This window comes from Rhagoletis zephyria, unplaced genomic scaffold (genome assembly GCF_001687245.7).
Source record: "Rhagoletis zephyria isolate East Lansing unplaced genomic scaffold, Rhagoletis_zephyria_1.1 Rzeph_scaffold_00441, whole genome shotgun sequence".
NCBI classification, from domain to species: Eukaryota; Metazoa; Arthropoda; class Insecta; order Diptera; family Tephritidae; genus Rhagoletis; species Rhagoletis zephyria.
Window position 1 is genome coordinate 165,292 of NW_016157525.1, and position 24,161 is coordinate 189,452.

Here is a 24,161-nt window from a genome sequence, read left to right on the forward strand (position 1 = left end):
CTTGACCAGTATTGGCAAAATTTTTTTTTTTATTTAATAATTAATATTTTTTTTTAAATTTCTAGCTCATATAACATAAATTTTAAACACAAATACAGTCGTGTCTGGATATAGTGAACTAATTTTTGCATGACCTGTTCACAGCATCCAGGTTGTTCACCATATTAAGGTTGACTTATTTTGTTCAAAAACTTGTTTTGTTTGCTCAAAATTCATGTTTGTGTATGTAAGTGCAACAGATCTTTGGAATAAATGTATACTTAGGAAAATATAAATGGACATATGAATGTTTATTAAAAGAATTCGCGAATAGATGTTTGCTTCATGCATGAGGAAATTGACTTTTGGGCCGCTTTTCACGTAGAGTTCTCAATACTATTATGCCAGCGCAGTCAGTTTTTAATAGCTTCAGTGGCTTTTATAGGACTTCCGATCTGTCCTTCGCCTTGGTCATCATCACCAGCCTCTGCAGTATCCTCGGCATCTTTCTCTAATTGGTTCGTCGTCTTCGATTGTATTCCAAGTTTAGATATCATTTTCAGTGTAGGTTTCCTAAGACAATTTAAGTACATAAAAACGAAATGGGCAGGTGAATGTCAATAGGGTCAATAAAATTACCTTCGGTATTACAACTTGCAGCAGACCCGGTATATCATCGATTTCTTTATATTTTTCCTGCAATATTTTTTGGCGAAGTAAGCTCAGAGGAACATCATCGTCTTCATCCTCGCTTTCATTTGGCTCTGTGGCATTGAAACATTCTAATAAAGGCTTCCAACATTTCGCTGTTACACGTGCCTTCAGCTGATTCCAAACAAACATTAAAAATGATACAGCATCTTCAAAAGTTAAAGTTTTTAAAAATTGTGTGATGTCATCTTTTCCTACAGCTAATAACAGCAGATGTTTTTTGTAGTACAGCTTAGTTAAGCGAATCACATTTTGATCCATATGCTGAATAAAAGGCGTTAAATTTGGAGGCTTATAAACCACGAATATTGAGCCATCAGCAATTTTAAGTTCATCTTCTGGCGGATGGCTAGGGGCGTTATCAAGCAATAGGATAGCTTTGGTTGGTAAACCCTTTTGTAGCAAATAATTTTGAACCTAATAACAATTAAAAACGAAAAAATACTCGGTAAAACTGTTAGGAATTTTAAATGTATTACTCATGAACGCGAGGGACGAAGCAATGGTGTCACCATTCTATGAAGATGTCTGCAGTTACACCATAAATTTCCGATTTTTTCAACAATTTCAGATTTTTGCTTCAACGAAAGGAATTTCCTCGCAGACATGATAACACTTAAAAATTATTTAAATGCTAAATTTATTAGCACACAAAAAAATAAAAAAAAAACACGTAAAACAGCGCACATTCACTCACAAGCGGTTGGAACTCGACAAGAACCAAATAAACATTAGCATCAAATAGTAGCAGCTTTTCTAGTAATAAACATAAAGTGATAAATTTCAGGGAATAACCGCTTTCATTTCCGGTTAAATTTGGTATTTTTTTGTCAATTTATGCTTGCCGTTGCTTTTAAAATTTTGTTCACTATTTAGAGGTTTTCGATTGTTCACTATTTAGAGTACTCTGTGTAAATATTTTGGTGTTCACTATATCGAGGAGTTCACTATAGCGGGCGTTCGCTATATAGAGACACGACTGTATCAATATATTCGCGAAACCATGGGCCAAATATAGTAAAATTGCGTTTTTAGTTTTTCACTCTGACGTCAGTAATTTAAAAATGATTTAAAAAATTCAGAGAAATGTGCTTAGAGAAGAAGTATGGGTACAAAATTAATGAGGAAATCCTATAGAATTAAAACAGATTCAAGTTTCTAGTGCAGAAGGGCTTGTAAGTATTGAAAATGTCATTTAAAAAGTTTATCCTTCAAATTTCGCAATATTTGTTTTTGAAAAATATTATACAGGGTGTCCCAGAAGTAACCTGCTAAACTTGAGGAGAAGGCAAGTGGGGTGGTGAGCTCCCTGAGCATTTTTTTTATGTAATGTCAAAGTTGGGGAACAAAATATCAAAAAGTTAAAAATCCCAAAATAGTCCTCATTTTATAATGGTTCCTTAATATATTTTTACTACATTGCATTTGAATATGGAGAAGAAACTATCTGGAAGTATTTTACATAAACAATTTACTAAGTATAGCCTGGTTTGTAGATGCAGTTAAAGAATATACATGAAAAGGCACGATTTTTTTTTAAATTCAAAAAAATTTAAATATTCCAAAAACGGTGACACTTTTACCTGAAAAGTTTTTGTTTATCAGGGAGCTCACCCCCCCACCTACCTTCCCCTAAAGTTGGCAGGTTACTTCTGTGACACCCTGTATGTTAAGAGCTTATATAAACTCGATATCATCCTCGAATTTCGTTCTTCTAACTTTATCATAAAAATTACCTATTCGTCCTTGTGAATCCAAAAAATTTAATTTTTTTAAATTCTAAAGAAATTTCCTATTGCATTTGTTACCCATATTTTTATTCTACATTGCATTGAATTTATTTTATTATTTTTTAGAATTAATCATTTCTTTGAAATTACAAAGTCCTTCAAAATAAATCCTGCGGTCAAAGAGAAAAAATAAAAACAACTTTAAATAAAAATTGGGTTTCAAACCCATTTATTTATTATTTACTAGCCAATGCCCGCTTGCTTCGCGGCTCCTAATAAGAACTTTTGCGTTGGCCAATGGCAAAGGAGCGTTTAAGAGCAAAAATAGTCTTTAAAGTCAAAATTTTTAGTTTAAGTTGAAACCACTAAAGCGCATTATCCTCCTCATACATAGGCCAAGAATAGTTACGCTGTGATGCCATATCGATGGCTGAGTGGAAGATCAACCTATCTCGGCAGCCAGTTCAAAAACACCCAGATAGGGTGCTTTTCAATAAAATTCTGAATTAGGGCGTCGCTGAAAACTTTTCTGACATAGGGTGTTTTCGAACTGGCTGCCGAGATAGGTCGATCTTCCACCCAGCTATAGATATGGAATACTTATCCCTTTCGATGTCATGAGCTTTGCCGATGGTCTTATTTCCACCTGTGAGATCTCTGCTAAGCATGTGTAATATTTTTCTATGATCTGAACCAATAAAAGTCGTTAAGAGGAAACTCAAGAGCCCAGATGTGCGTTTTCTGTTGTAGGGGGGCCAATAATCCTCGCTGTCCCACAGGATGAAAAGTTTTCCCGTACATTAGCTAAATTAGTCGTATGATCTCTTGAATATCGTTCAAATGAAGCAATTGATATACCTACGATGATCTTTCCTTGTTGGTTCGCCACTTTTACAATTCGTGTTAAATTTATGAACTGATTTCTAGGTAGATGCAAGATCGCATTTAGGGTGCATGATGGAGTCAGACAAAGGTGCGCTTACACAATTTTGTGGTCTTTCCATGCATAGCTAACCCTATCCTTCATTTAGCAATCTGAAACTAAATTCGTATAACTTAAACATAGGGCCAAAGCAGACTAACCACATGGGGTTTCTATACATTTCGGCTGCAGCGCCATCCATTGGGTCCATTTTCTGCAAAACCATTGCTTACTATAAAATGAATTTTAACCTCGACTCCAGCGGGTCTAAAGAATTTTTCATCATACATGTACATTAGGGCATGTCAATTTTTATGGACTGACTTTTTCGACATTGTTCCTAGCATATTCGGATTCTTCATAAAATTCTAAGAAAAAAATTCCTCCAGACCATAGCTCTAAAGTCAATTTCGAGCCTGCGCATTTTTAAAAGAAGATATCTTATATATAAAAATGAATTGCTGTCCGTTAGCCTCGCTAAGACTCGAAAACGGCTTGACCGATTCGAATATTTTTATTTTTTTGGTTTGTTTTTTATAATATCCGGATGGTTAAAAGGAGAACAAAATAGAGAGTTGCCACCTGTTTAAAAATTTCAGTAAAAGTAAATTAATGACATAAATTAGATATTGCAATATGGGTGTCAAATGAAAGAGGTTATGAAGGCTTACAGGCGAAAATATTTTTGAGGGGGGTTGCCACCTGTTTCAAAATTTAGTTAAATAAAATTGATAAGATAAATTAAATATTGCAATATGGGTATCAAATTAAAAGGGTTTAAGAAGGCTTACTACTGAAAATATTTTTGAGTCGAGTTGCCACCAATTTCGAAAATTTAATTCAATTAAGTTAATAAGATAAAGTATGTATTATAATATAGGTGTCGAGCGAAAAGTATTTGAAAAATTATTGATTAAGAAATATTTTCTATAGGCCTGCCACCTACCTGAGCGGTAAAAACTAAAAGCCATACTCGCAAATATTGTTCAAAACTTTTGAGGCTCGCATCAATGTGGAATACTGTAACTCCGTCAAGATAGTGTTTATTGATGGCAAACAAAGTACTATCATGTTTGGCAATGATATCACCCCATCGAACAATGCACTCAGCCTCGATATAAAAAGAGAACAAAAGCCGAAGTATTAGCCGAAGCAGTTCATACAAATGTTCCACAATTGAACTAACAAAAAAATATGGCCTACGAATCTTTTATAGAAGCTGTGGACACTGGAGTAAAATTTAAACAAAAAAACAAAACCGACTTCAATTCTCATATACAAATTTAAAAGTACCGTTATTTTCTTCATGGCCCAATTATCGGATCTACACTCAATTAGTAGGAGACTACCTCTGAGGAACCACCTTTCCTTTCAAAAAGAATTATAGAAAACGGATAACGTAGTCCAAAGTTACGCGGTAACATACATAAAAACATATTCCGACGAATTGATAAAATATGCAGATTAATATTTAATAAAGTGTTACGGATATATTTTTTTTAATACAAACCTGTGCTTGGGAGCTTATTGATACGAAAAATTAATTTCTGATATCTATTTTTTATTTAAAGAACCGCAAGATTGCACTACAAAGCAAATTACATATTTTTTACTATTGTAACGGGAGAAGTTACTGTATGTATTTTTTTATATGTAAGTGTCGAACAAACGTTTTGGCACAGTATATACAAAGTTCTTAATTTATTTCCGATAATTTTTTATAAAAACATAGTTCATACTATACCAAAACACATACAAATCAAATGTGTAAACTTTGTGCAAAACTCAGGAAAATCCAATAAATCTGCATACTAATTTGCAATTTTATATTCAGATTTTCAAGCAACTTCAAACTTGCACTTTGATAAACTAAAACTGAATGGATTACTAAACTGCATACTTGGAATTGTTCTAAAAAATACTTTGCCTCTATTGCGTAAAATTCACTGTGCCAATACTTTTGTTCGTTACTGTAAGTAAATGAGACTTTAACTTTTAAAAACCAAAAAAAAAATATTTACAATATTTCAAGATTATTTTTCGAATCATAAATTTTGTTATGATTAACAATGTATTTATATTTTTTTTTGGTTTTAGATCCTTTTTGCTTTCAACACGAGGTATATTTTTTCTACTTTCTATTGTCATAGCCATAACTCCCTCTCTATTTTTATCAAACAATCAATCAATTTTAGAATTTTTTTTCGGCATTTTTCCTAAATACGAGTAGAGCTTTATAAAACTTGTATAACACCAAATGTTTATCAAGCTTAGGATTTTGTGTTATCCGGGCAGGCTTATTAATTTAACCAGAGAATATGTTTTCTTTATTAAGTTTACCCAGTTCCCCATTTTAAACTGCTGCCTGTACTGTATCAGCGGTTAAAACTTGTTAAATTTTTATTTAAAATATTCGGTAAGGAATAAGCGAGTGGATGAAAAATATATAACGGTAAGAACGGCCCATATATATGTATATGAAAGAATACACACATGCGACGTCTCTAGCCATTGTGTGTCACTCCTTTAAATTATAGTTATTTTTTTCTTATTGTATTAAAAAAATAACGTTCGTAACACTTTAGTAAATATTAATATAATTCCGAAGTTAGAGCTGATTTAAAATTTTCATTATGGAAGGTATCCCCCATCCCCCTCCCCCCTTGGCGAGTTCTAATTTTTTTACCCTATTATAGGTCCAGGAGTCATAGCAATACTTTGGCAAAATTTTATTCAATTCTGTCAATCCGTTTAGGCTGCAACCTGGCACATACATACATACATACTTCCACAAATATATAGTAGATTTGATTTGAAGCGCCATATTGCGGTTTTTTAAATAAAAAATAGCTATCAGAAATGAATTTTCCATATCACAAAACTCCGGAGCACAGCTCTTTATTACAAAAAAAAAAAAATTCCTAACACTTTAGTAAATATTAATCTGATTATGGACTTAGTATTAATTAAAGATATTTTCTTTTAAAATTGCGCAGGCTCGAAACTGATTTTGGGCTATGGTCTAAAGGGCTTTTTTTCTTAGATTTTATGTAAAATCCGAATCTGCTAGGAACGATGTCGAAAAAAAAATTGACCCGCCCTGTACATAACTCACATTTAAAATTTGAACGAAATCGGTTAATAAATACGACTTGTATAAATAACTCTACTCCAGCACCACCTAGCTAGTTTTCTAGTAGCATATAATAAGACCATATATGTAAGGTATAACCTCCGACAATTTTACGGAACTCTATTCAGTAGTTTTTGAGTTTAGTCTGAACAACGAAAACGGCTATCATTTTGTGTATATAGGTATGTAGTCTATAACGAATCTCATAAAAACTTCAAACTTTGTGCTAAACTACAAAAAAAAATCTTCAAAATTTTCACAAATTTTACGTTTTACCAAAAATTAAAAACAATATTACAATAATTCAGTGGGATTTAGAAATCTAGGAGAAAATGGTTCCCAATCGAGTGATACTTGCGCGTTTACGTAAATGTATATAGATGCAGCCTTTCCAATAATTACCGCCATAAGTACGGTATTAATAACATATGTAGCTGTGTCGAATTTCAGGACGTTAGAGTAAGCGGTTCCAGAGATAAGCTATATGAGAAATTCAGTTTGTATGGGAGGTGCCTCGCACCCTTTTCCAATGCCTGACAGTTTTCGCCATAAGTAGAGTATTTGCAATTTACGCTTCCATGCTAGGTGTCAGTTCCCCAGCGTAATTGGTTTTAGAGATATAATGGTTTTTTACTTTTTAGTCTGTATAAAAATTTTACGGCGCCACATATCAAGTAAATTTTTGATTGGGATACTTATTTTCAAGGTGCTGTTCCAAACATGTACCGAATCGATGGAGCCGTTTAGTAGTGAAATACAATGTACAGAAAACTATATGAAATTGTAATACCGTGACGTCTCAGATTTCTTAATTTTTTGGCAGAAACAACAAAAAGCTTTGATTTTTTTTTAGCGAAAAACCTTTTACACAGTAGTTTCAAAAAAGTGCGATAGGTTATGCTTGAACACACTGAAATTGAATGTCATTAAAACTAAGTTTGTGGTTACATCAAGGCGAAATTTTGAGACCAGTGCGGTGTCAACTCTAAATATAAACAACGAAGCACTGGAAAAAGTTAATACATTCAAATAAATAAAAATAAGGATCGCTGATAAGCTGACAAAAAAAATGGATTCTACATTTTCAGTTAGACCTCTGGCAATATGTACATCGGTGAAAACTGCATTTAATTCCACACATAAATTTTTGCGTGATGAGCTTACAAACATACAGACAGACACACCAAAATTCTAACAATTGTTGATTTGGCTTCTGTTGATCTAATAAACCCCCTATTAATTTTTCTTTAATATCTATTATGTACAGATATCGGCCTGTTACAACTTTATTATTCTCAAATACTGTCGTTTGATACCCATATAGCAACATTTAGGTTATCTTAGCAATTTAAATGAATTAAATTTTTTAAATAGGTGGCAACCCGCTTCAAAAATATTTTCGAAAGTAAGCTTCTTAAACCTCTTTAGTTTGATATCCGTATTGTAATGTTTCACTTATTTTACCAATTTAAATGAATACAAATGAATCGTCGGCCGCTGTGGTGTAGTGGTAAGCAGTGCGCGCTTTCACTCATCAGCACTTGAGTTCAAGCCCTGGTCAAAGCAGCATCGCAAAAAAATATAGAAAAACGTTTTTTCTTGACAGCGGTCGTGCCTCGGCAGGCAATGAAAAACCTCCGAGTGTATTTCTGCCATGAAAAATAGCTTCTCATAAAAATACAATCGCCGTTCGGAGTCGGTGTAAAACTGTAGGTCCCTCCGCTTTGTGTGATAACATCAAGGCGCGCGCCACAAGTCGGAGGAGAAGCTCGGCCAAACGCTAACATTTGTGTAAGCGCCAATCTATCTATTCTTTATATATAAATACGCCACAAGAAAATTTTGCAATCCCTTTTTTGAAGGCACCGTTCGATCGATTTCAATGAAACATACACCGATTTAAAGGATATAACTTCCTCTAATCCAGAAATGTTAATCCCGATATATAGGGGGCGTGGCATCTGACATATAAACTAAAATGTGGGTACCACTATATCTCTAAAACCAACTATGCNAAATTTGACACAGCAACATATGTTGTCAATACCGTACTTAGGGCGAAAAATGGTAGATTTTGGAAAAGGGGGCGTGGCACCGCCCATAGAAACTGAAANAGCTCGGCCAAACGCTAACATTTGTGTAAGCGCCAATCTATCTATTCTTTATATATAAATACGCCACAAGAAAATTTTGCAATCCCTTTTTTGAAGGCACCGTTCGATCGATTTCAATGAAACATACACCGATTTAAAGGATATAACATCCTCTAATCCAGAAATGTTAATCCCGATATATAGGGGGCGTGGCATCTGACATATAAACTAAAATGTGGGTACCACTATATCTCTAAAACCAACTATGCAGGGGAACTGAAACCTAGCACAGATGCATAGATTGTAAATACTCTAATTACGGTGAAAAATGGTAAGTACTGGAAAAGTGGGTGTGGCACTTCCCATACAAACTAAAATTCTCATATCGCTTATCTCTGCAACCACCTATGCTAACGTCCTGAAATTGGACACAGCAACATGTGTTGTCAATACCGTACTTACGGCGAAAAGTGGTAGATTTTGGAAAAGGGGGCGTGGTACCTCCCATTAAAACTGAAATTTTCATATCGCTTATCTCTGGAACTGCTTACGCTAACGTCTTGAATTTTGACACAGCTATTTATGCTGCCAATAACGTACTTATGGCAAAAAGTGGTAAATATTGGAAAAAAGGGAGTGGCACCTCCCCCGCCCATATAAACTGAAATATTCAAATCGCTTATCTCTAGAACCGCTCATGCTAACGTCCTGAAATTTGACACAGCAACATATGTTGTCAATACCGTACTAACGGCGAAGACTGATAGATTTTGGAAAAGGGGGCGTGGCACCTCCCATACCAACTGGAATTCCCATATCGCTTATCTCTGGCACCGCTTATGCTAACGTCCTGAAATTTGACACAGCAACATATGTTGTCAATACCGTACTTAGGGCGAAAAATGGTAGATTTTGGAAAAGGGGGCGTGGCACCGCCCATAGAAACTGAAATTCTCATATCGCTTACCTCTGGAACCGCTTATGCTAACGTCCTGATATTTGGTAAAGGGGGCGTGGCACCGCAAATACAAACTGAAATTCTCATCGCTTATCTCTGGCACCGCTTATGCTAACGTCCTGAAATTTGACACAGCAACATATGTTGTCAATACCGTACTTACGGCGAAGACTGATAGATTTTGGAAAAGGGGGCGTGGCACCTCCCATACCAACTGGAATTCCCATATCGCTTATCTCTGGCACCGCTTATGCTAACGTCCTGATATTTGGTAAAGGGGGCGTGGCACCGCAAATACAAACTGAAATTCTCATCGCTTATCTCTGGCACCGCTTATGCTAACGTCCCGAAATTTGACACAGCAACATATGTTGTCAATACCGTACTTATGGCGAAGGGTGGTCGATTTTGGAAAAGGGGGCATGGCACCGCCCATGCAAACTGAAATTCTCATATCGGTTATCTCTGGAACCACTTATTATAAGGTAATGTAATTTTATACACCTACATTTATACACATTAAAAATCGCAAGAGTCATTCAATTGGGAACCATTTTCTCCCAGATTTTAAATTCGCATTGAATGATTGTTGCTTTGTGCAAAAGTTTTTAGAAGGATCAGTGTGTTTGTCTTTCGATAGGTGGCGCAGGGATTCAGGGCTATCCTAAAAAATCATATTTATGATCAGATTAGTTTCACTTTTAGAACACATATTAGTAGCATAAAATTTGGTGTAACTTGGTAGCCCAGTCGTGTGATGAAAAAATATTGGCCTTTGTCCCAGTCTTGACAAAAACCCGTGTGAAACCGCCGTTAGAAAAGGAAATATTATCTTTTGTTGTAAACCTTCAAGATACTTTCTCAACAGTTAACGATTCTGATAAAAAAGAAAGAGTTTATGCAGATGTGAGCAATTTAGTTTTTAACCTCCATACCTTATCGAAAAACTTATTTACAGTCTGAATTGGTATATGTTTGACATATTAGTCAGTGATGAACATCTCATCTATACATACAAATACATATGCATATTTTTTATAAATGAAAATCGAGGATTCTTTTTCGGTGTAATTTCAAAAGCTACTGAAGCAATTTGGGAGGAGACTTGGTAGAATTAGCACTAATCAATCCCGTATTAACGTTCATAGATCGATCTTAAGTTGTCCTGTAAATTCGCTACAAATTATGCTGGTGGACTTCAAAATAGTAATTCGCATAAAGGAGTTAGTATTGGTGACAGGTAATATTCAAAAGTGTATGAAAAAGATGTCGAATTTTGACAACTGGGCGATACTAGTTATTATTATTATTAAATTAATACAATTTGTCAACCAGGTGGCAGATCTCTTAAAAATATTTTTGGCATTAAAGTTTCCTAATCTATTTAGTTTGATGCCACTATTGCATTATTTAATTTATGTTATCAATTAAACTAAATAAAAGTTTTCAAGCAGGTGGCAACCTTCTACAAAAATATTTTCAGCCTTTGTAAACCTCTTTCTTTTGACAGCCATATTGCAATATTTACTTTATCGTACCAATTTACTTAAACTGAAATTTTTAAACAGGTGGCAATTTTTAATTTTTTCCTTCTATATTGTAAGTTAGACCTCTAGCGATACATCGGTGAAAACTGAATTCGATTCCATGCATTAGTTTTCGAGTGATGCGCGCACAAATATACAGAAAGACATACAGACAGACAAAAATTTAAAAAAATTTTAATTTGGCTTCTGTAGCTCTAATAAAGACCCCCTTTTTAGTTTTTCTTTAATATAAATAATGTACAGACATCGGCATGTACAATTTAATTATAGGTATAGATATACATAGCTTTCATTTATTTGATCAATTTAATTCAATGAAATTTTTCAAACAGATGGCAACCCTCCTCCAAAAATATTTTCGACAGTAAAATTTCCTAACCCTCTTCAGTTTGATACCCATATTACAATATTAAATTTATCTTATAAATTTAATTAAATTAAAATTTTAAAACAGGTGGCAACCCTCAAAAAATATGTTCGGTTGTAAGGCTTCTTAAACCTCTTTCTTTTGACGCCCAAATTGCAATATTCACTTTTTCTTATCAATTTACTTAACCTGCAATTTTTAAACAGGTGGCAACTCTCTAATTTTTTTCTTTCTATATTTTAAGTTAGGCCTCTAGCAATACATCGAGTGATGCGCATGCAAACATACAGACAGACAGACAGATAGACCGACAGCCAGACAGACGAAAATTCTAAAAATGGTTGATTTGGCTTCTGTTGCTCTAATAAAGACCCTCCACATTAATTTTAATTAATTAATGTATAGAGTTCAGGGTAGGAGAGCTTCTCAAACAATATAGAAGCAATTTTTTCTATTCAAGTTGTTGAAAAGTAATGAATATCTAAATCCCGGCACTAATACCGGGATCCCGGGATTGTGACAACGCCATCCCTAAAATCCCGGGATCGGAAAATGCCGAAAAATTAACATCCCTAGTGGTTATTCTGATTTAATTTTTATTTAAGTGAAGAGCATAGGTCACTTACATCAAAATTAAAAACAAATTAAAATGGATTGGTGAAACCAAAAATTCGAAAAGCAAAGTAGGTTAGGTTAGGTTATCGTGGTCGTCTATAAGACACACTTAGGCTCAGGGCCCATTGTGATGCCGCATGTTGGGTCAGCAGCTCCCAATCCCTCCTAAAACCATTTTGAACTTTGAACGAATTTTAGAACATCCCTGATTTCGACGCATCTAAGATCCTCCAAGTGGTCGAAGAGTTGCCTACCTAGAGTGGACAGTCTTCGTCTAGTTAGAGCAGGGCACTGGCACAACAGGTGCAGAATCGTTTCCTCCTGCTCTTCATCTTGACAACTTCTACAGAAGTCATGTAAAAGTAGGCCAAGTCGATAGGCTTGCTTGCCAATTAGGCAGTGTCCTGTTATGACAGATACTAATAATCCAATATTGGGCTTGTTTAGACTCACTAGTAGGCCAGTGCGTTTGGCACTGAGCACCGGCCATAATTGTTTGGCATAGTAGTGGGTAACTCAGCACTGTGCTGGCTGTCAGTGAAGATATAGATATCAACTTGGGGTATCATATCACACTTTACCAGTTTCATGGCCCTGTCGATTGCCATCAGTTCAGCCTGAAAAATGCTACAGTGGTCCGGGAGACGAAAGCTGAGGGAGATTCCCAGGTGATGGGAGTATACACCTCCTCCAACCCTTCCCTCGAGCTTTGAGCCATCTGTGTATACATGGATGGACTTTCCACTACTTGCAACGTCATGCTTCCACTTTTCCCTTGAGGGTAGGAGGGTCGCGAACGCTGTAGCGAATGCAGGTTCCGGAAGTGCATAGTCCACCAGTCTGGGAAGCCCCGGAAAATCCATTAGCATTCTACCGTGACCATGACTGGTATTTGACCACTTATTTAGAATGTTCATTCGAATTGCCGCACCACTTGTGACTTGTTTGGCATGTAGGTCCACCGGAAGAAAATTCAGTAGGGCCTACAGTGCCTTGGATGGTGTTATTCTCATCGCACCAGTTATGAGTGTGGACGAAAGCCTTTGAACCTTGTCCATTTTTTTGAAGTTTACCCCTTTCCCAAGGGTGTCCCACCATACCACTATACCGTGATAGAGAATTGGCCTAACCACCGCCGTGTATAGCCAATGTATTATTTTGGGTTTCATCCCCCATCTTTTTCCTATTGCTCTGTTGCAGGAAAATAGTGCCACTGTTTTCTTTCGCACTCTATCTGCAACGTTGGGCCCCCAGTCTAGTTTCCTATCTACTATGAGACCTAGATATTTGGTCCCTTCTTTTATTGCGAGGATGTTGCCCTCTAGAGTTATGTTCCCGAGATCAGGTATTTTGTGCTTCCTAGTGAATAGCACAAGGTCTGTTTTTTCAGGATTCACTCCCAGTCCTCGCCTGTTACACCACAGGGATAGTTTGTTGAGGGATCTGTTGATCAGATCTGTCAATGTTGAGAGATGTTTACCCGAGATAGCTATTAAAATATCGTCGGCGTATGCACTTATCTGACCGCCAATATCTGCAAGTTCCCGAAGAAGACTGTCTACTGCTATGTTCCACAGGAGCGGTGATATTACTCCCCCCTGGGGTGTACCCCTGACGGGGAACCTTTTTATTACTTTTTCACCTAATCCTACGCTTATTTCTCGACCGATTAACATTCGTTCAATAAATGAGGTTAGTGAGTTGCTTACTCCCAGATTTGTCAGACATGAGATAATCGATGCAGGAGATACATTGTTGAAAGCACCTTCGATGTCCAGGAAGGCCACGAGGGTGTATTATTTGTAATATAGTGATCTTTCGATTGTGTGCACTAAATAATGGAGCGCTATTTCGACTGATCTCCCTTTGTTATAGGCATGTTGGGCTACCGAAAGTTTGCTGCCCACCTTGTCTCTAATATGCCCATCTATTAGTCTCTCTAGAGATTTCAGCACGAAAGACGACAGATAAATTGGTCTGAAGTCCTTTGGTCTCGTGTGTGTAGTTTTCCCTGCCTTGTGAATTAAAACTACCCTTACCTCCTCCCATTTGTGGGGTATATAATTAAGTCGTATGGGTGCAATCATATCTGCTGTATGCTCTAGGTCAGCGGGAATAATGCCGTCTGGTCCCGGAGATTTGAACGGTTGGAAGCTGCTAATGCCATGCTTTATGTTCCCCTCGGTAATGATATTCGCTGGAATGTCATCATGGTTGCCTATGATACGGGTATTTGTGACTCTACTGTGGAGGCAACCCGGAAAGTGCGTCTGTACTAGAAGCTCTAGAGTTTCTTCGCTGCTAGTTGTCCAATCACCATCCTCCTTCATGAGATAGCTAATATTGCTGGGACTCATAGATAGTATTTGGCGCAATCTGCTGGCCTCCGAAGTAATTTCTATCTTCTGGCAGAAGTTCCTCCCTGAGGAGCGCTTAACGTCTCTTATTGCATACTTAAATCGGCGTTGCCAGTCTTTAAATTCACTCCAAGAGTTGGATCTCTTAGCTTCATTAAATTTTGATCTGCATTCCCTTCTGAGGGTTGAAATTTCAGTGGACCACCATGGAGATGGTCTGCAACGTTATCAAGTTGATGTTCCGAGTTTTTTGATTTGTGAAGTCGGAAATATTATTAAAAAAGGTTGTTTCAAACTTTTTCCAATTTGTTTTTCTACGGTTTAAGACCGTTTGTTGTTTTCTTACTGGTAGGTATAGGTTATAAACGACACACATGTGATCTGAAAAGGAGTTGTCTTTAGAGACTCTCCAGTCATTCAAGAGTTCTTCCCCCTGCTCATTCACACATGTAATGTCAAGGACCTCCCTTTTAACAGACGTCGCAAAGGTAGGGGTATCACCTACGTTGCTAACCTGTAAGTTATTGCACATAATAAATTCGAATATCGACTCACCGCGTTCATTTGTGTCTGAGCTGCCCCGTATGTGATGATGGGCATTCGCGTCTGCTCCTTTGACCATCGGAGTGCCGCGTCTAGAAGCCTCCATTACCGCGCTCCTTAAGGATTGTGGTGGAGGTAGTATGTCTGCGTCATGGGCTATGTATGTGGAAGCCAGCCAAATAGACCTTCCGCTTGATTCCACTGCTATAATGACGTTGTCCGCATCGCTAAACTGTATGCATTAATACACTTTTTTTTATCAATATGCACAACCTGGGTTTACCTTTGTCAGTTACATAGACCAGCTTATATCCCTTCATATTCAATCCACAAACCCGATCTTTTATGACCCAAGGCTCCTGGATCGGTGCGATCTCCTGCGGCTGAGGCCACCTTGCAGTGGTGGAGATTAATCTGAACTATCCCCACCATCAGTTTCGTGTGCTGCTGGAGATAAAGAATTTGCGAAAGATTTTGCGGAAGATTTACGGGCCATTACGCGTTGGCGACGGCGAGCTTTACAACGACATGAACAGTGCAGCGAATTAAAATACAGTGGCTCTACTTCACTTCACTTGGCATTTCCAATTGGCGTCAGTTGGCGCAGAAGTGAAACGACTGGCGTGCTTTGTTGNACGGTTTAAGACCGTTTGTTGTTTTCTTACTGGTAGGTATAGGTTATAAACGACGCACATGTGATCTGAAAAGGAGTTGTCTTTAGAGACTCTCCAGTCATTCAANAAAAAGGTTGTTTCAAACTTTTTCCAATTTGTTTTTCTACGGTTTAAGACCGTTTGTTGTTTTCTTACTGGTAGGTATAGGTTATAAACGACACACATGTGATCTGAAAAGGAGTTGTCTTTAGAGACTCTCCAGTCATTCAAGAGTTCTTCCCCCTGCTCATTCACACATGTAATGTCAAGGACCTCCCTTTTAACAGACGTCGCAAAGGTAGGGGTATCACCTACGTTGCTAACCTGTAAGTTATTGCACATAATAAATTCGAATATCGACTCACCGCGTTCATTTGTGTCTGAGCTGCCCCGTATGTGATGATGGGCATTCGCGTCTGCTCCTTTGACCATCGGAGTGCCGCGTCTAGAAGCCTCCATTACCGCGCTCCTTAAGGATTGTGGTGGAGGTAGTATGTCTGCGTCATGGGCTATGTATGTGGAAGCCAGCCAAATAGACCTTCCGCTTGATTCCACTGCTATAATGACGTTGTCCGCATCGCTAAACTGTATGCATTAATACACTTTTTTTTATCAATATGCACAACCTGGGTTTACCTTTGTCAGTTACATAGACCAGCTTATATCCCTTCATATTCAATCCACAAACCCGATCTTTTATGACCCAAGGCTCCTGGATCGGTGCGATCTCCTGCGGCTGAGGCCACCTTGCAGTGGTGGAGATTAATCTGAACTATCCCCACCATCAGTTTCGTGTGCTGCTGGAGATAAAGAATTTGCGAAAGATTTTGCGGAAGATTTACGGGCCATTACGCGTTGGCGACGGCGAGCTTTACAACGACATGAACAGTGCAGCGAATTAAAATACAGTGGCTCTACTGGATTGACCATGTCGTTCGAATGGACACCGACGCTCCAGCTCTGAAAGTATTCTGGCTTCACTTGGCATTTCCAATTGGCGTCAGTTGGCGCAGAAGTGAAACGACTGGCGTGCTTTGTTGAACTCGGTCAAAATCGCTTTGGCAGTACAGCGCCAAATAAGAAGAAGAAGAAGAAAATAGATCTATAACCTTATCAGTCACACAGTGTTATTATCCCGGCGAAATCCTTGACGGGGGTACCGGGTGCAGAACGGTACATGACGGTAGGAAGTTAAGCTTGGGCTAAAGTCTCGCACTGACGGGGTTAAGCTTCCTCCTCGTAAAATAAACATGTGCAGTAAAAAGTTAACTATTTAAATCGACGAATAGTTTTATATCAACTTTTATGAACTTCTGTTTATGTGCTTTTGTACAACATATTTACCTGTACTGGTTACAATAATTTTAAGCTATAATAAACATTTTTTTATTAACTAAGTTATTGGTTTCGAAATTATTTTTTTGTATAGGCAATGTATAGGAAATTTGTATTCCTTTTGAAGATAAATCTAATTTGTGGGAAGGGAAGTAAAACGAAGTAAAATGAAGTGACGAAGTGAAGGCTTTCAGAGTGAAGTGAAAAACTTCAATTGAAGTGACAGGGGCAGCACTGGCCAGTACCCTGTGCACACTGCAGTAAGTTTTTAGGTAACTTCTATGCTCATTCCTAAGAGAGCTTAGGAATGGGTCGTAGGACAACCAGAACTGCCGGGTAATCCTGTACGATCCTATATGGTTCCACCTCTGCTTGGCCTTCAAGTGATAAATTATATGTAATTTTTTGACCAGAGATTTCGCACTAAATGTAAATGGTTGTAAATCAAAAACAGGAAAAATATGCAAAAAAAAACATATGCATTTATTGTAAAATATACTAAAATATGCGCAATATGGGAGGTTCCATGGGAAAGTGGACCTCAGTGCGAAAATTATTTTCTTTATAAAACTAACAAACGTGTGGATAAGACATTTGTAAAAATCTTGAATCAACCAAAAAATAACAAATTAAAGCTTTAAATGCATTTTTATTACCTTTTTTTACGTTTTGAAATCAAGTTCTAAGTAAATTTTTTGATTTAGTTTAAAGTAGGTTGTGTTGAATGCACTGTCAAATAATTTGCGATTCATAATTTAAGTGTTTTGTAAGAAAAATATATTGTAGAACTCATCTGCTTTTAATAAAGTTGTGTTATACATTAAATTTTGTGAGTGCTTAATCTATATTATGCGTTATTGTTAAGCAGTCTTGGTCTTGTCCAACCCGTGACAAAAAAAGGTAAAAGTTGTTATATTTAATTACAGAAGTTGAGGTTGTGTTACGTGTTTGTTACAACATGTTAGAAATTCATTGCAAATATTTCCCACAATTGCATTGTCGTTTCCACGTTGTTAGATTAGAATAATTCAACAGAGACAGCTATGTGTGGGACAGTTGTCAGAGGTAGGTTTACTGGGCTGATAATCTTTATTTGTTTGTTGGGGTGGACGCAGGGGAGGAGGGGGGATGCGCGGACTCGTCCATTGTCTAGATACCCTTGTGGTGGTCAGCTGATTAAGTGAAGTTACATTTTAACCAGTTTTGCTTTTCTATTTTGTTAATCTAATGTTTGTAGTTTTTTTTTTATAAATGTCTAGCACATTACCTAACCAGAACCACATAAATCTACATTTCAAACTTCTTACAAAAATTATAAATATTCAACAAACTAACAATTACACCCAAAAATTTTAAACTTTTTGTTTAGAATTTTTAGGTATGCAGTTTTGTAGTTCATTAAATTTAAGTAGGTAAAAGTGAAAATTTCAAGACGCTAGGAAATCGCGTTAATTTTTAATCTTTTTTTTGCTAAGACGGTGCTAAGCATATTCTTTTATATAAAAGGCACCATTCTAAGATAAAACGTGAGTGAATTTAACCCCTACTTGGCTTCTTATATTTTTTAATAACTAATCTTTATATATGGACCACACTAAAGGCTCCTTTTCGTATAAAAATTTGTGCGTGTCCTTCCCGTGACAAACGTTGTCCCACCTGTGACAGAGGAATTTCGGATTTTTTTGTATAATAAAGCCATCATTTTTTTGTAGTTTTGGCTTTATTTGTGGTTCTGGTTCTATGTTTTATTATAAGACATCAAGTTCACACAGAAAAGGGAAATAAATTCGCAGAGTTTCCGTAAAATATATCTGCTCCAAAAAGCAGGTTCTTTTTTTTGTCCCACCCGTGACAGAAGAAATAAATCAGATTTTTCCCATATAAAAGTAAGCTGGAATTTTTTTCGTAGAATTGTAGAGAACTTTATACTTAAATTTAAACAAGAAAGAAAATTTTGTCTATACAAATGTCCAACCCGTGACGGTGGAATCGCCCATATGTATGCAAAAACAGGTATTTTTGAAAAATATGCAAAACCATGCATTTACTGCAAAATATTCAAAAATATGCACTAACGATTGAGTGCCATTTTAAAGGAAATTTCATGATTCATAAAGATAACTTAGCCATTTCCATTTTAAGATGCCCAGTAAAAACATGCATTTGCATGAGGTTCCGAGCCCTTTATATGATATATGTTTATTAACCATTAATGTGCAATATACATAATAAGTAGTTACCTACAAACTAAAATACCCTTACAACTATTTATGCCAATATCTAAATACATTTGTATGCGGAATACCTAATGTGACCAACTCAAATAAGTACAGGTTAGGTCGGCCGCTGTGGTGTAGTGGTAAGCCGTGCGCGCTTCCACTCCGCAACGCCTGGGTTCATGCCCTGGTCAAAGCATCATCGCAAAAAAAATAGAAAAAAGGTTTTTTCTTAAGAGCGATCGTCCCTCGGCAGGCAATTGCAAACCTCCGAGTGCATTTCTGCCATGAAAAACAGCTTCTTATAAAAAATACAATCGCCGTTCGGAGTCGGCGTAAAACTGTAGGTCCCTCCGCTTTGTGTGACAACATCAAGGCGCACGCCACAAATCGGAGGAGAAGCTAACATATGTATGTGTAAGCGCCAATCTATTATTATTAGGTTGAATAAGGTTAACGCCGCGAGCCGATTACTAAATTTCGAATGCGGTTAATTTCGATCCCTGAGATCTCAGTGTTAGTTCAGAAGCGCGAGCCAAGATGCTGCCATCTTAGCCTCGCGAAGGTTGGACAGTCTAAAAGAAAATGTGGAGATGATCCCACTTCATCTTCCTCTTAACAACTGATACAAAAGGGATCAGTTGAAAATCATAGTCTTACCGCGTGAACACCAATCGCACAATTGTCTGTCCGAACCCCCAACTCTAGCCTTTGAGAGGTAACATGGTATTCGGCACCTTTAAGAGGTAATGGTGGGCCACTCGTGTCTTGTGCTGCAAGAATTATTTTGAATTTCCCTAAAAAATCATTTTCTGCAGCAGACAAATGTCTTATTTTCCTTTTTATGTCACAATAGGAGCATCACCTTCTATTGTCCATTTTATTAGGCCCAACCATCCAAGAGTGTACCGCAGGAGGACTGAGGCGCCCCTAGTTCCTCCTTACCTGGGGATAACGTTTTAAGGGTGCCTTTCCAATGCCAGCTCATCAGCCACGCAGTTTCCCACGATATCAGTGTGACCCGGCACTAAAACTAAAAGAAGTCTACCGCATCCTTGATGTCGGCCATTTCCATCTAAAAGACACTTCAGAACTCCGGAAGCCTGAATAGTTTTGGTGGTTTCCGACAAAATATACCTCCACCAACCCTGTATCCAAGTTTTGATCCGTCCGTTTAGAAGATTAAAGTTACCTTCTTCGAGTAACCCGCCCTACGCAGTCCTCTCTTGAGGGAATATAGGTAGAGAAGGAGCTTTTGGGAGTCATTTCGCAGGCACTGTAATCAATATGTTCAGGGCTAAGTCGAAGCCCCCCATAACTCCAGAGTGCTATCACTCGGTATCCCTTAGCTTAATAGCAGTTCGTGCTGCGACGATTCTGTCGGCAATATCCGCAGGCGCCATTTTCAACATTATTTTAAGCGCCAGTGTAAGTGTGGTTCCTAATGCTCCACTAATTCCTGTTTTACAAGTGTAGCCTTCTCTAGTGAGTTCCACCAGACAAGGGATCCGTGAAACAAGAAAGGCTTAAATCTGGTTTCATCTTTACCGATAACTCCGCTACAGCAGTACAAGGCAACCAACGCCTTTCTTACCCTTTCCTCAATGTTAGTCTTCCANATCCGTGAAACAAGAAAGGCTTAAATCTGGTTTCATCTTTACCGATAACTCCGCTACAGCAGTACAAGGCAACCAACGCCTTTCTTACTACTGCGTCAATGTTAGTCTTCCACGACAGCTTCCTATCCTATCTGAGAGCCGCAGACAAACAAACCCACTCGAGGGAAGGGCCACAACGGGTATCTTGTACTTCCTCGTAAACAAGACTAGTGCCGTCTTGCTGGCATTCATTGCGAGGCCGCCGTTGATCGCACACCTAGTTACCTGGTTCAGGTAACCTTGAGCCAGATCAAAAAGCGTGTACAGAAATCGTCCTTTAACCAAAAGTTCCACACCATCTACACAGGCGACCACCCGACAGCCCACTTTCTCCAGTTCCTCTAGAAGGTCGTTTATAAGCGCAGTCCAGAGCAGGGAAGAGAGAACATCACCTTGCGGAGTGCCCTTATTGACTCTGCGCTGAGTGCAGGCGCTCCTCCACTCCGCCGTGACAGTTAAGTCACGAAGCAAGCTGTAAGGCTTATTAGGTTGGTTTCAACCCCTAGATTATGAATAAACTAGACTATTGCCTCTGAAGTGACATTTTTGAAGGCCCCCTCGATATAGAGGAAGGCCCCTACTGCATAATATTTATGCGAGAAGACTTCCTCTGACCACTCTACCAATGTGCGCAGGGTGGTATCCCCCGTCTTTTCCTTGTAATAAGCATGTTGTTCTCTTGAAAGACAGTCAAGAGGAATCGCGTTTCTTATGTCCAGGCCTATCAGTCTCTCTAGCGTTTTTAGCAAAATGATTGACTGATTGGCCTAAAATCCCTACTGGAAACATGAGAGCTTTTTCCAGCCTTCAGGATGAACGCAACGCTGATTACCCCCCAAACCTTGGGGATGTACCCGGTCCTCACGAAGTCCGCATAAATAGAATCCAAACAATTGCGCAGGTATGATGCCGTAAGTCCCCGGCGACTTTAATGCTTTGAACGAATTTAGCGGTCAGGCCATGTGATGATCGTTCAATAGATCGGATAAGTACAGGACCTGAAGTACAAAATATTGCAAAGAAGTACATTTGACTGTACTGCGAAGTACGAAGTACAAGAGCTAAAAAATATGTACTGTACTTCCGAAAGAAGTACGGTTGGTCACATTAGGGATACATACAAAATATTGCAAAAAAGTACATTTGACTGTACTGCGAAGTACGAAGTACAAGAGCTAAAAAAGAAGTACTGTACTTCCGAAAAAAGTACGGTTGGTCACATTAGGGAAACCTCGACATATTCACATTCATGAACCGCAACAATAACCACTAAATTTATAAAGGGTAGCTGAAAAAACATTCACACCTGCGAATTTACGGCGCAGCACTTGGAAATTCTTGCAAAAGACGAATACACACAAATTCAGATGTTACGCCTAGCCATAAGACATTGCATCAAAAAACACGAACATAAACACAAATTTATGAATACGCAGCAACATTGTTGGCCACCAGCAGTAAAGGCATTAAAACGCGAATGGCAAAGACGGCAGCTTACCGCATCGCCAGCCATAAAACGAGCAACAGTTACAATAAAATCTAGTAGCAGAAAGCCACCACAACTGTTACAAGCAGGGTGTCCAGATTGTTTAAAAAAAGCGGAATTTCTGAAAAAAAAATCGCCAAAAATGGCCAATTTTTTTTTTTAATAAGATTCATGAAATCGATTTAACAAATCTTTTATTTAAAAAATGCGACCTTGTTATAATATAGTTTTTTAAAACCAAAAACGAATATAATACCTTCAGAGGGTAATAATAAATAACACAAATCACTTATATAATAGTTATATATAAACAATTTTCTTAAAAATACGCATACTTTTTAAAAATATTTGTTTCAACACATTTTGCAATAGGACTGCGTAATTATTAAATTTATTATAACTTATATTAATTGATTAATCGCACAATCCGCTTTTAAGAGCTCGCCGCTAAAAATTAAATAAAAACCTATGATAAGGCGAGATCAGCTATTTCCACAATGCCTTAAAAATCATCTATAGGGTCTGAGTGATTTACATTTCTGTTGTTGTCATATATTGAACTATTCAACCTTGATAACATACTTTTTGATATTGGAAACGTTTTGCAGCAGAAACTATTCGCCTTCATATAACATTTTAATCGATCTATTGAATTAAGGCTTTCCAACATCATCCTATTTCGAATCTTAGTTTTTGTTGAATTCATTACGGAAAAAACGCGCTCAACAAAGCATGTGAGTTCGGCAAGGATATTAATATGAATTTACTTATATTTCCAAACATTTTATTGGCTGTTGCAGTTTTCACTCCGTAAGCCATTATCCAAAATTCTTAAGAGTCGGATAGAATGGTTCTGAGAAAAGTTATTCCATGGGAAAGTTAAAAGATTTAAATATTCAGATTCCGTTTCAAAAGTTCTAGGATAAGGTTGATTAAACATTTTTGACAGTCTTTTAATATGCTTCTTAGGGTCAAGTTTATCACGCAGTTCATTAGCCTCTTCTGTAAATTTATAGTGGAAAACTAAGTTTTGTATATATTAATAATTGGAAAAAATTTATTTGAAGGGAAAAAATCACCAAAAATCGCCAATGGCGATTTCCTAAATTTTTACGGGCAAATATCCAAGAAAAATCGTCAAATTGGCGCGAAATCGCCAAAATCTGGACACTCTGGTTACAAGCAAAAAATAAAAAATTAAAATTGCCGTCATTCAGTCAGTGAATTAGCCGCGCTGGCAATGGTGGCGGCGCGCTTTGAAGTGCGCTTTGATTTCCGGCGGGGAGATAAGACTTTACGCTTAGCTATAAAAACCGGCAACAATTGCATTAACAACAACACTTTTTTGTAGTACTCTGGCGTTGCTGTTGGAATGGCAACAAATAGCGAATCGAAAATGAATTGCCGCATTGCTGCGAGCTTAATTTTTTAATTTTTGCGCATTGTTCGCGCCATCATTTGACGGTACGCGGGTCCGCCGGGCATGGGTTGGGAAAATGGCCACAATTGCTTTGGAGGAGTGTAGGCATGCCACACGGCGCGCGTACATACATATAAAATTATTACTTTTTGCTGTATTGTTTTGCGAATGCATCGAGCAGATGCTTATCGGCGCTCAATCGTCTTGGCATAGGGGCGTTGATGGCGGCGTGCGGACCCTCGTTGCAAATGTGCAGCGAATTTGGTAATTTGCCACAACTTTGCCCGGCTGGCACTTATGTACGACTGGAAGACTAGAAGAGAAGAACAGGAGAGTGAAATGATTGCACGAAGAAAGGCGAATAAAAGGCTGAAAGCATGCGGGAGTCGTATGGAATAAACAATTATATTGTATAGAGACGGATGACAGAAGGGCCAA

The 24,161-nt window shown here is 37.7% G+C and overlaps 1 protein-coding gene across 1 annotated transcript; it reads right to left on the bottom strand.

The window, feature by feature from the left end:
* Window positions 1-525: 525 nt before the first annotated feature.
* On the bottom strand, window positions 526-14,412 carry LOC108359708 (tigger transposable element-derived protein 2-like). Its single transcript, XM_017611679.1, has 3 exons — window positions 14,095-14,412; window positions 619-1,107; window positions 526-552 (listed from the first exon to the last, which is right to left on the bottom strand). Exons 1-3 carry the CDS (start codon window positions 14,410-14,412, stop codon window positions 526-528), a joined length of 834 nt encoding a protein of 277 aa, XP_017467168.1.
* Window positions 14,413-24,161: the final 9,749 nt, after the last annotated feature.

Bases quoted from the DNA above. Each gene is read 5' to 3' on its own strand.
- LOC108359708 (XM_017611679.1), bottom strand. From the start codon at position 14,412: ATGAGTCCCAGCAATATTAGCTATCTCATGAAGGAGGATGGTGATTGG. The intron at 1,108-14,094 runs GTAAGGGTAGTT...AATTGTTATTAG, and splicing joins TACCCCACAAATGGGAGGAG to GTTCAAAATTATTTGCTACA. The intron at 553-618 runs GTAATTTTATTG...AAATTGTCTTAG, and splicing joins TGCAAGTTGTAATACCGAAG to GAAACCTACACTGAAAATGA.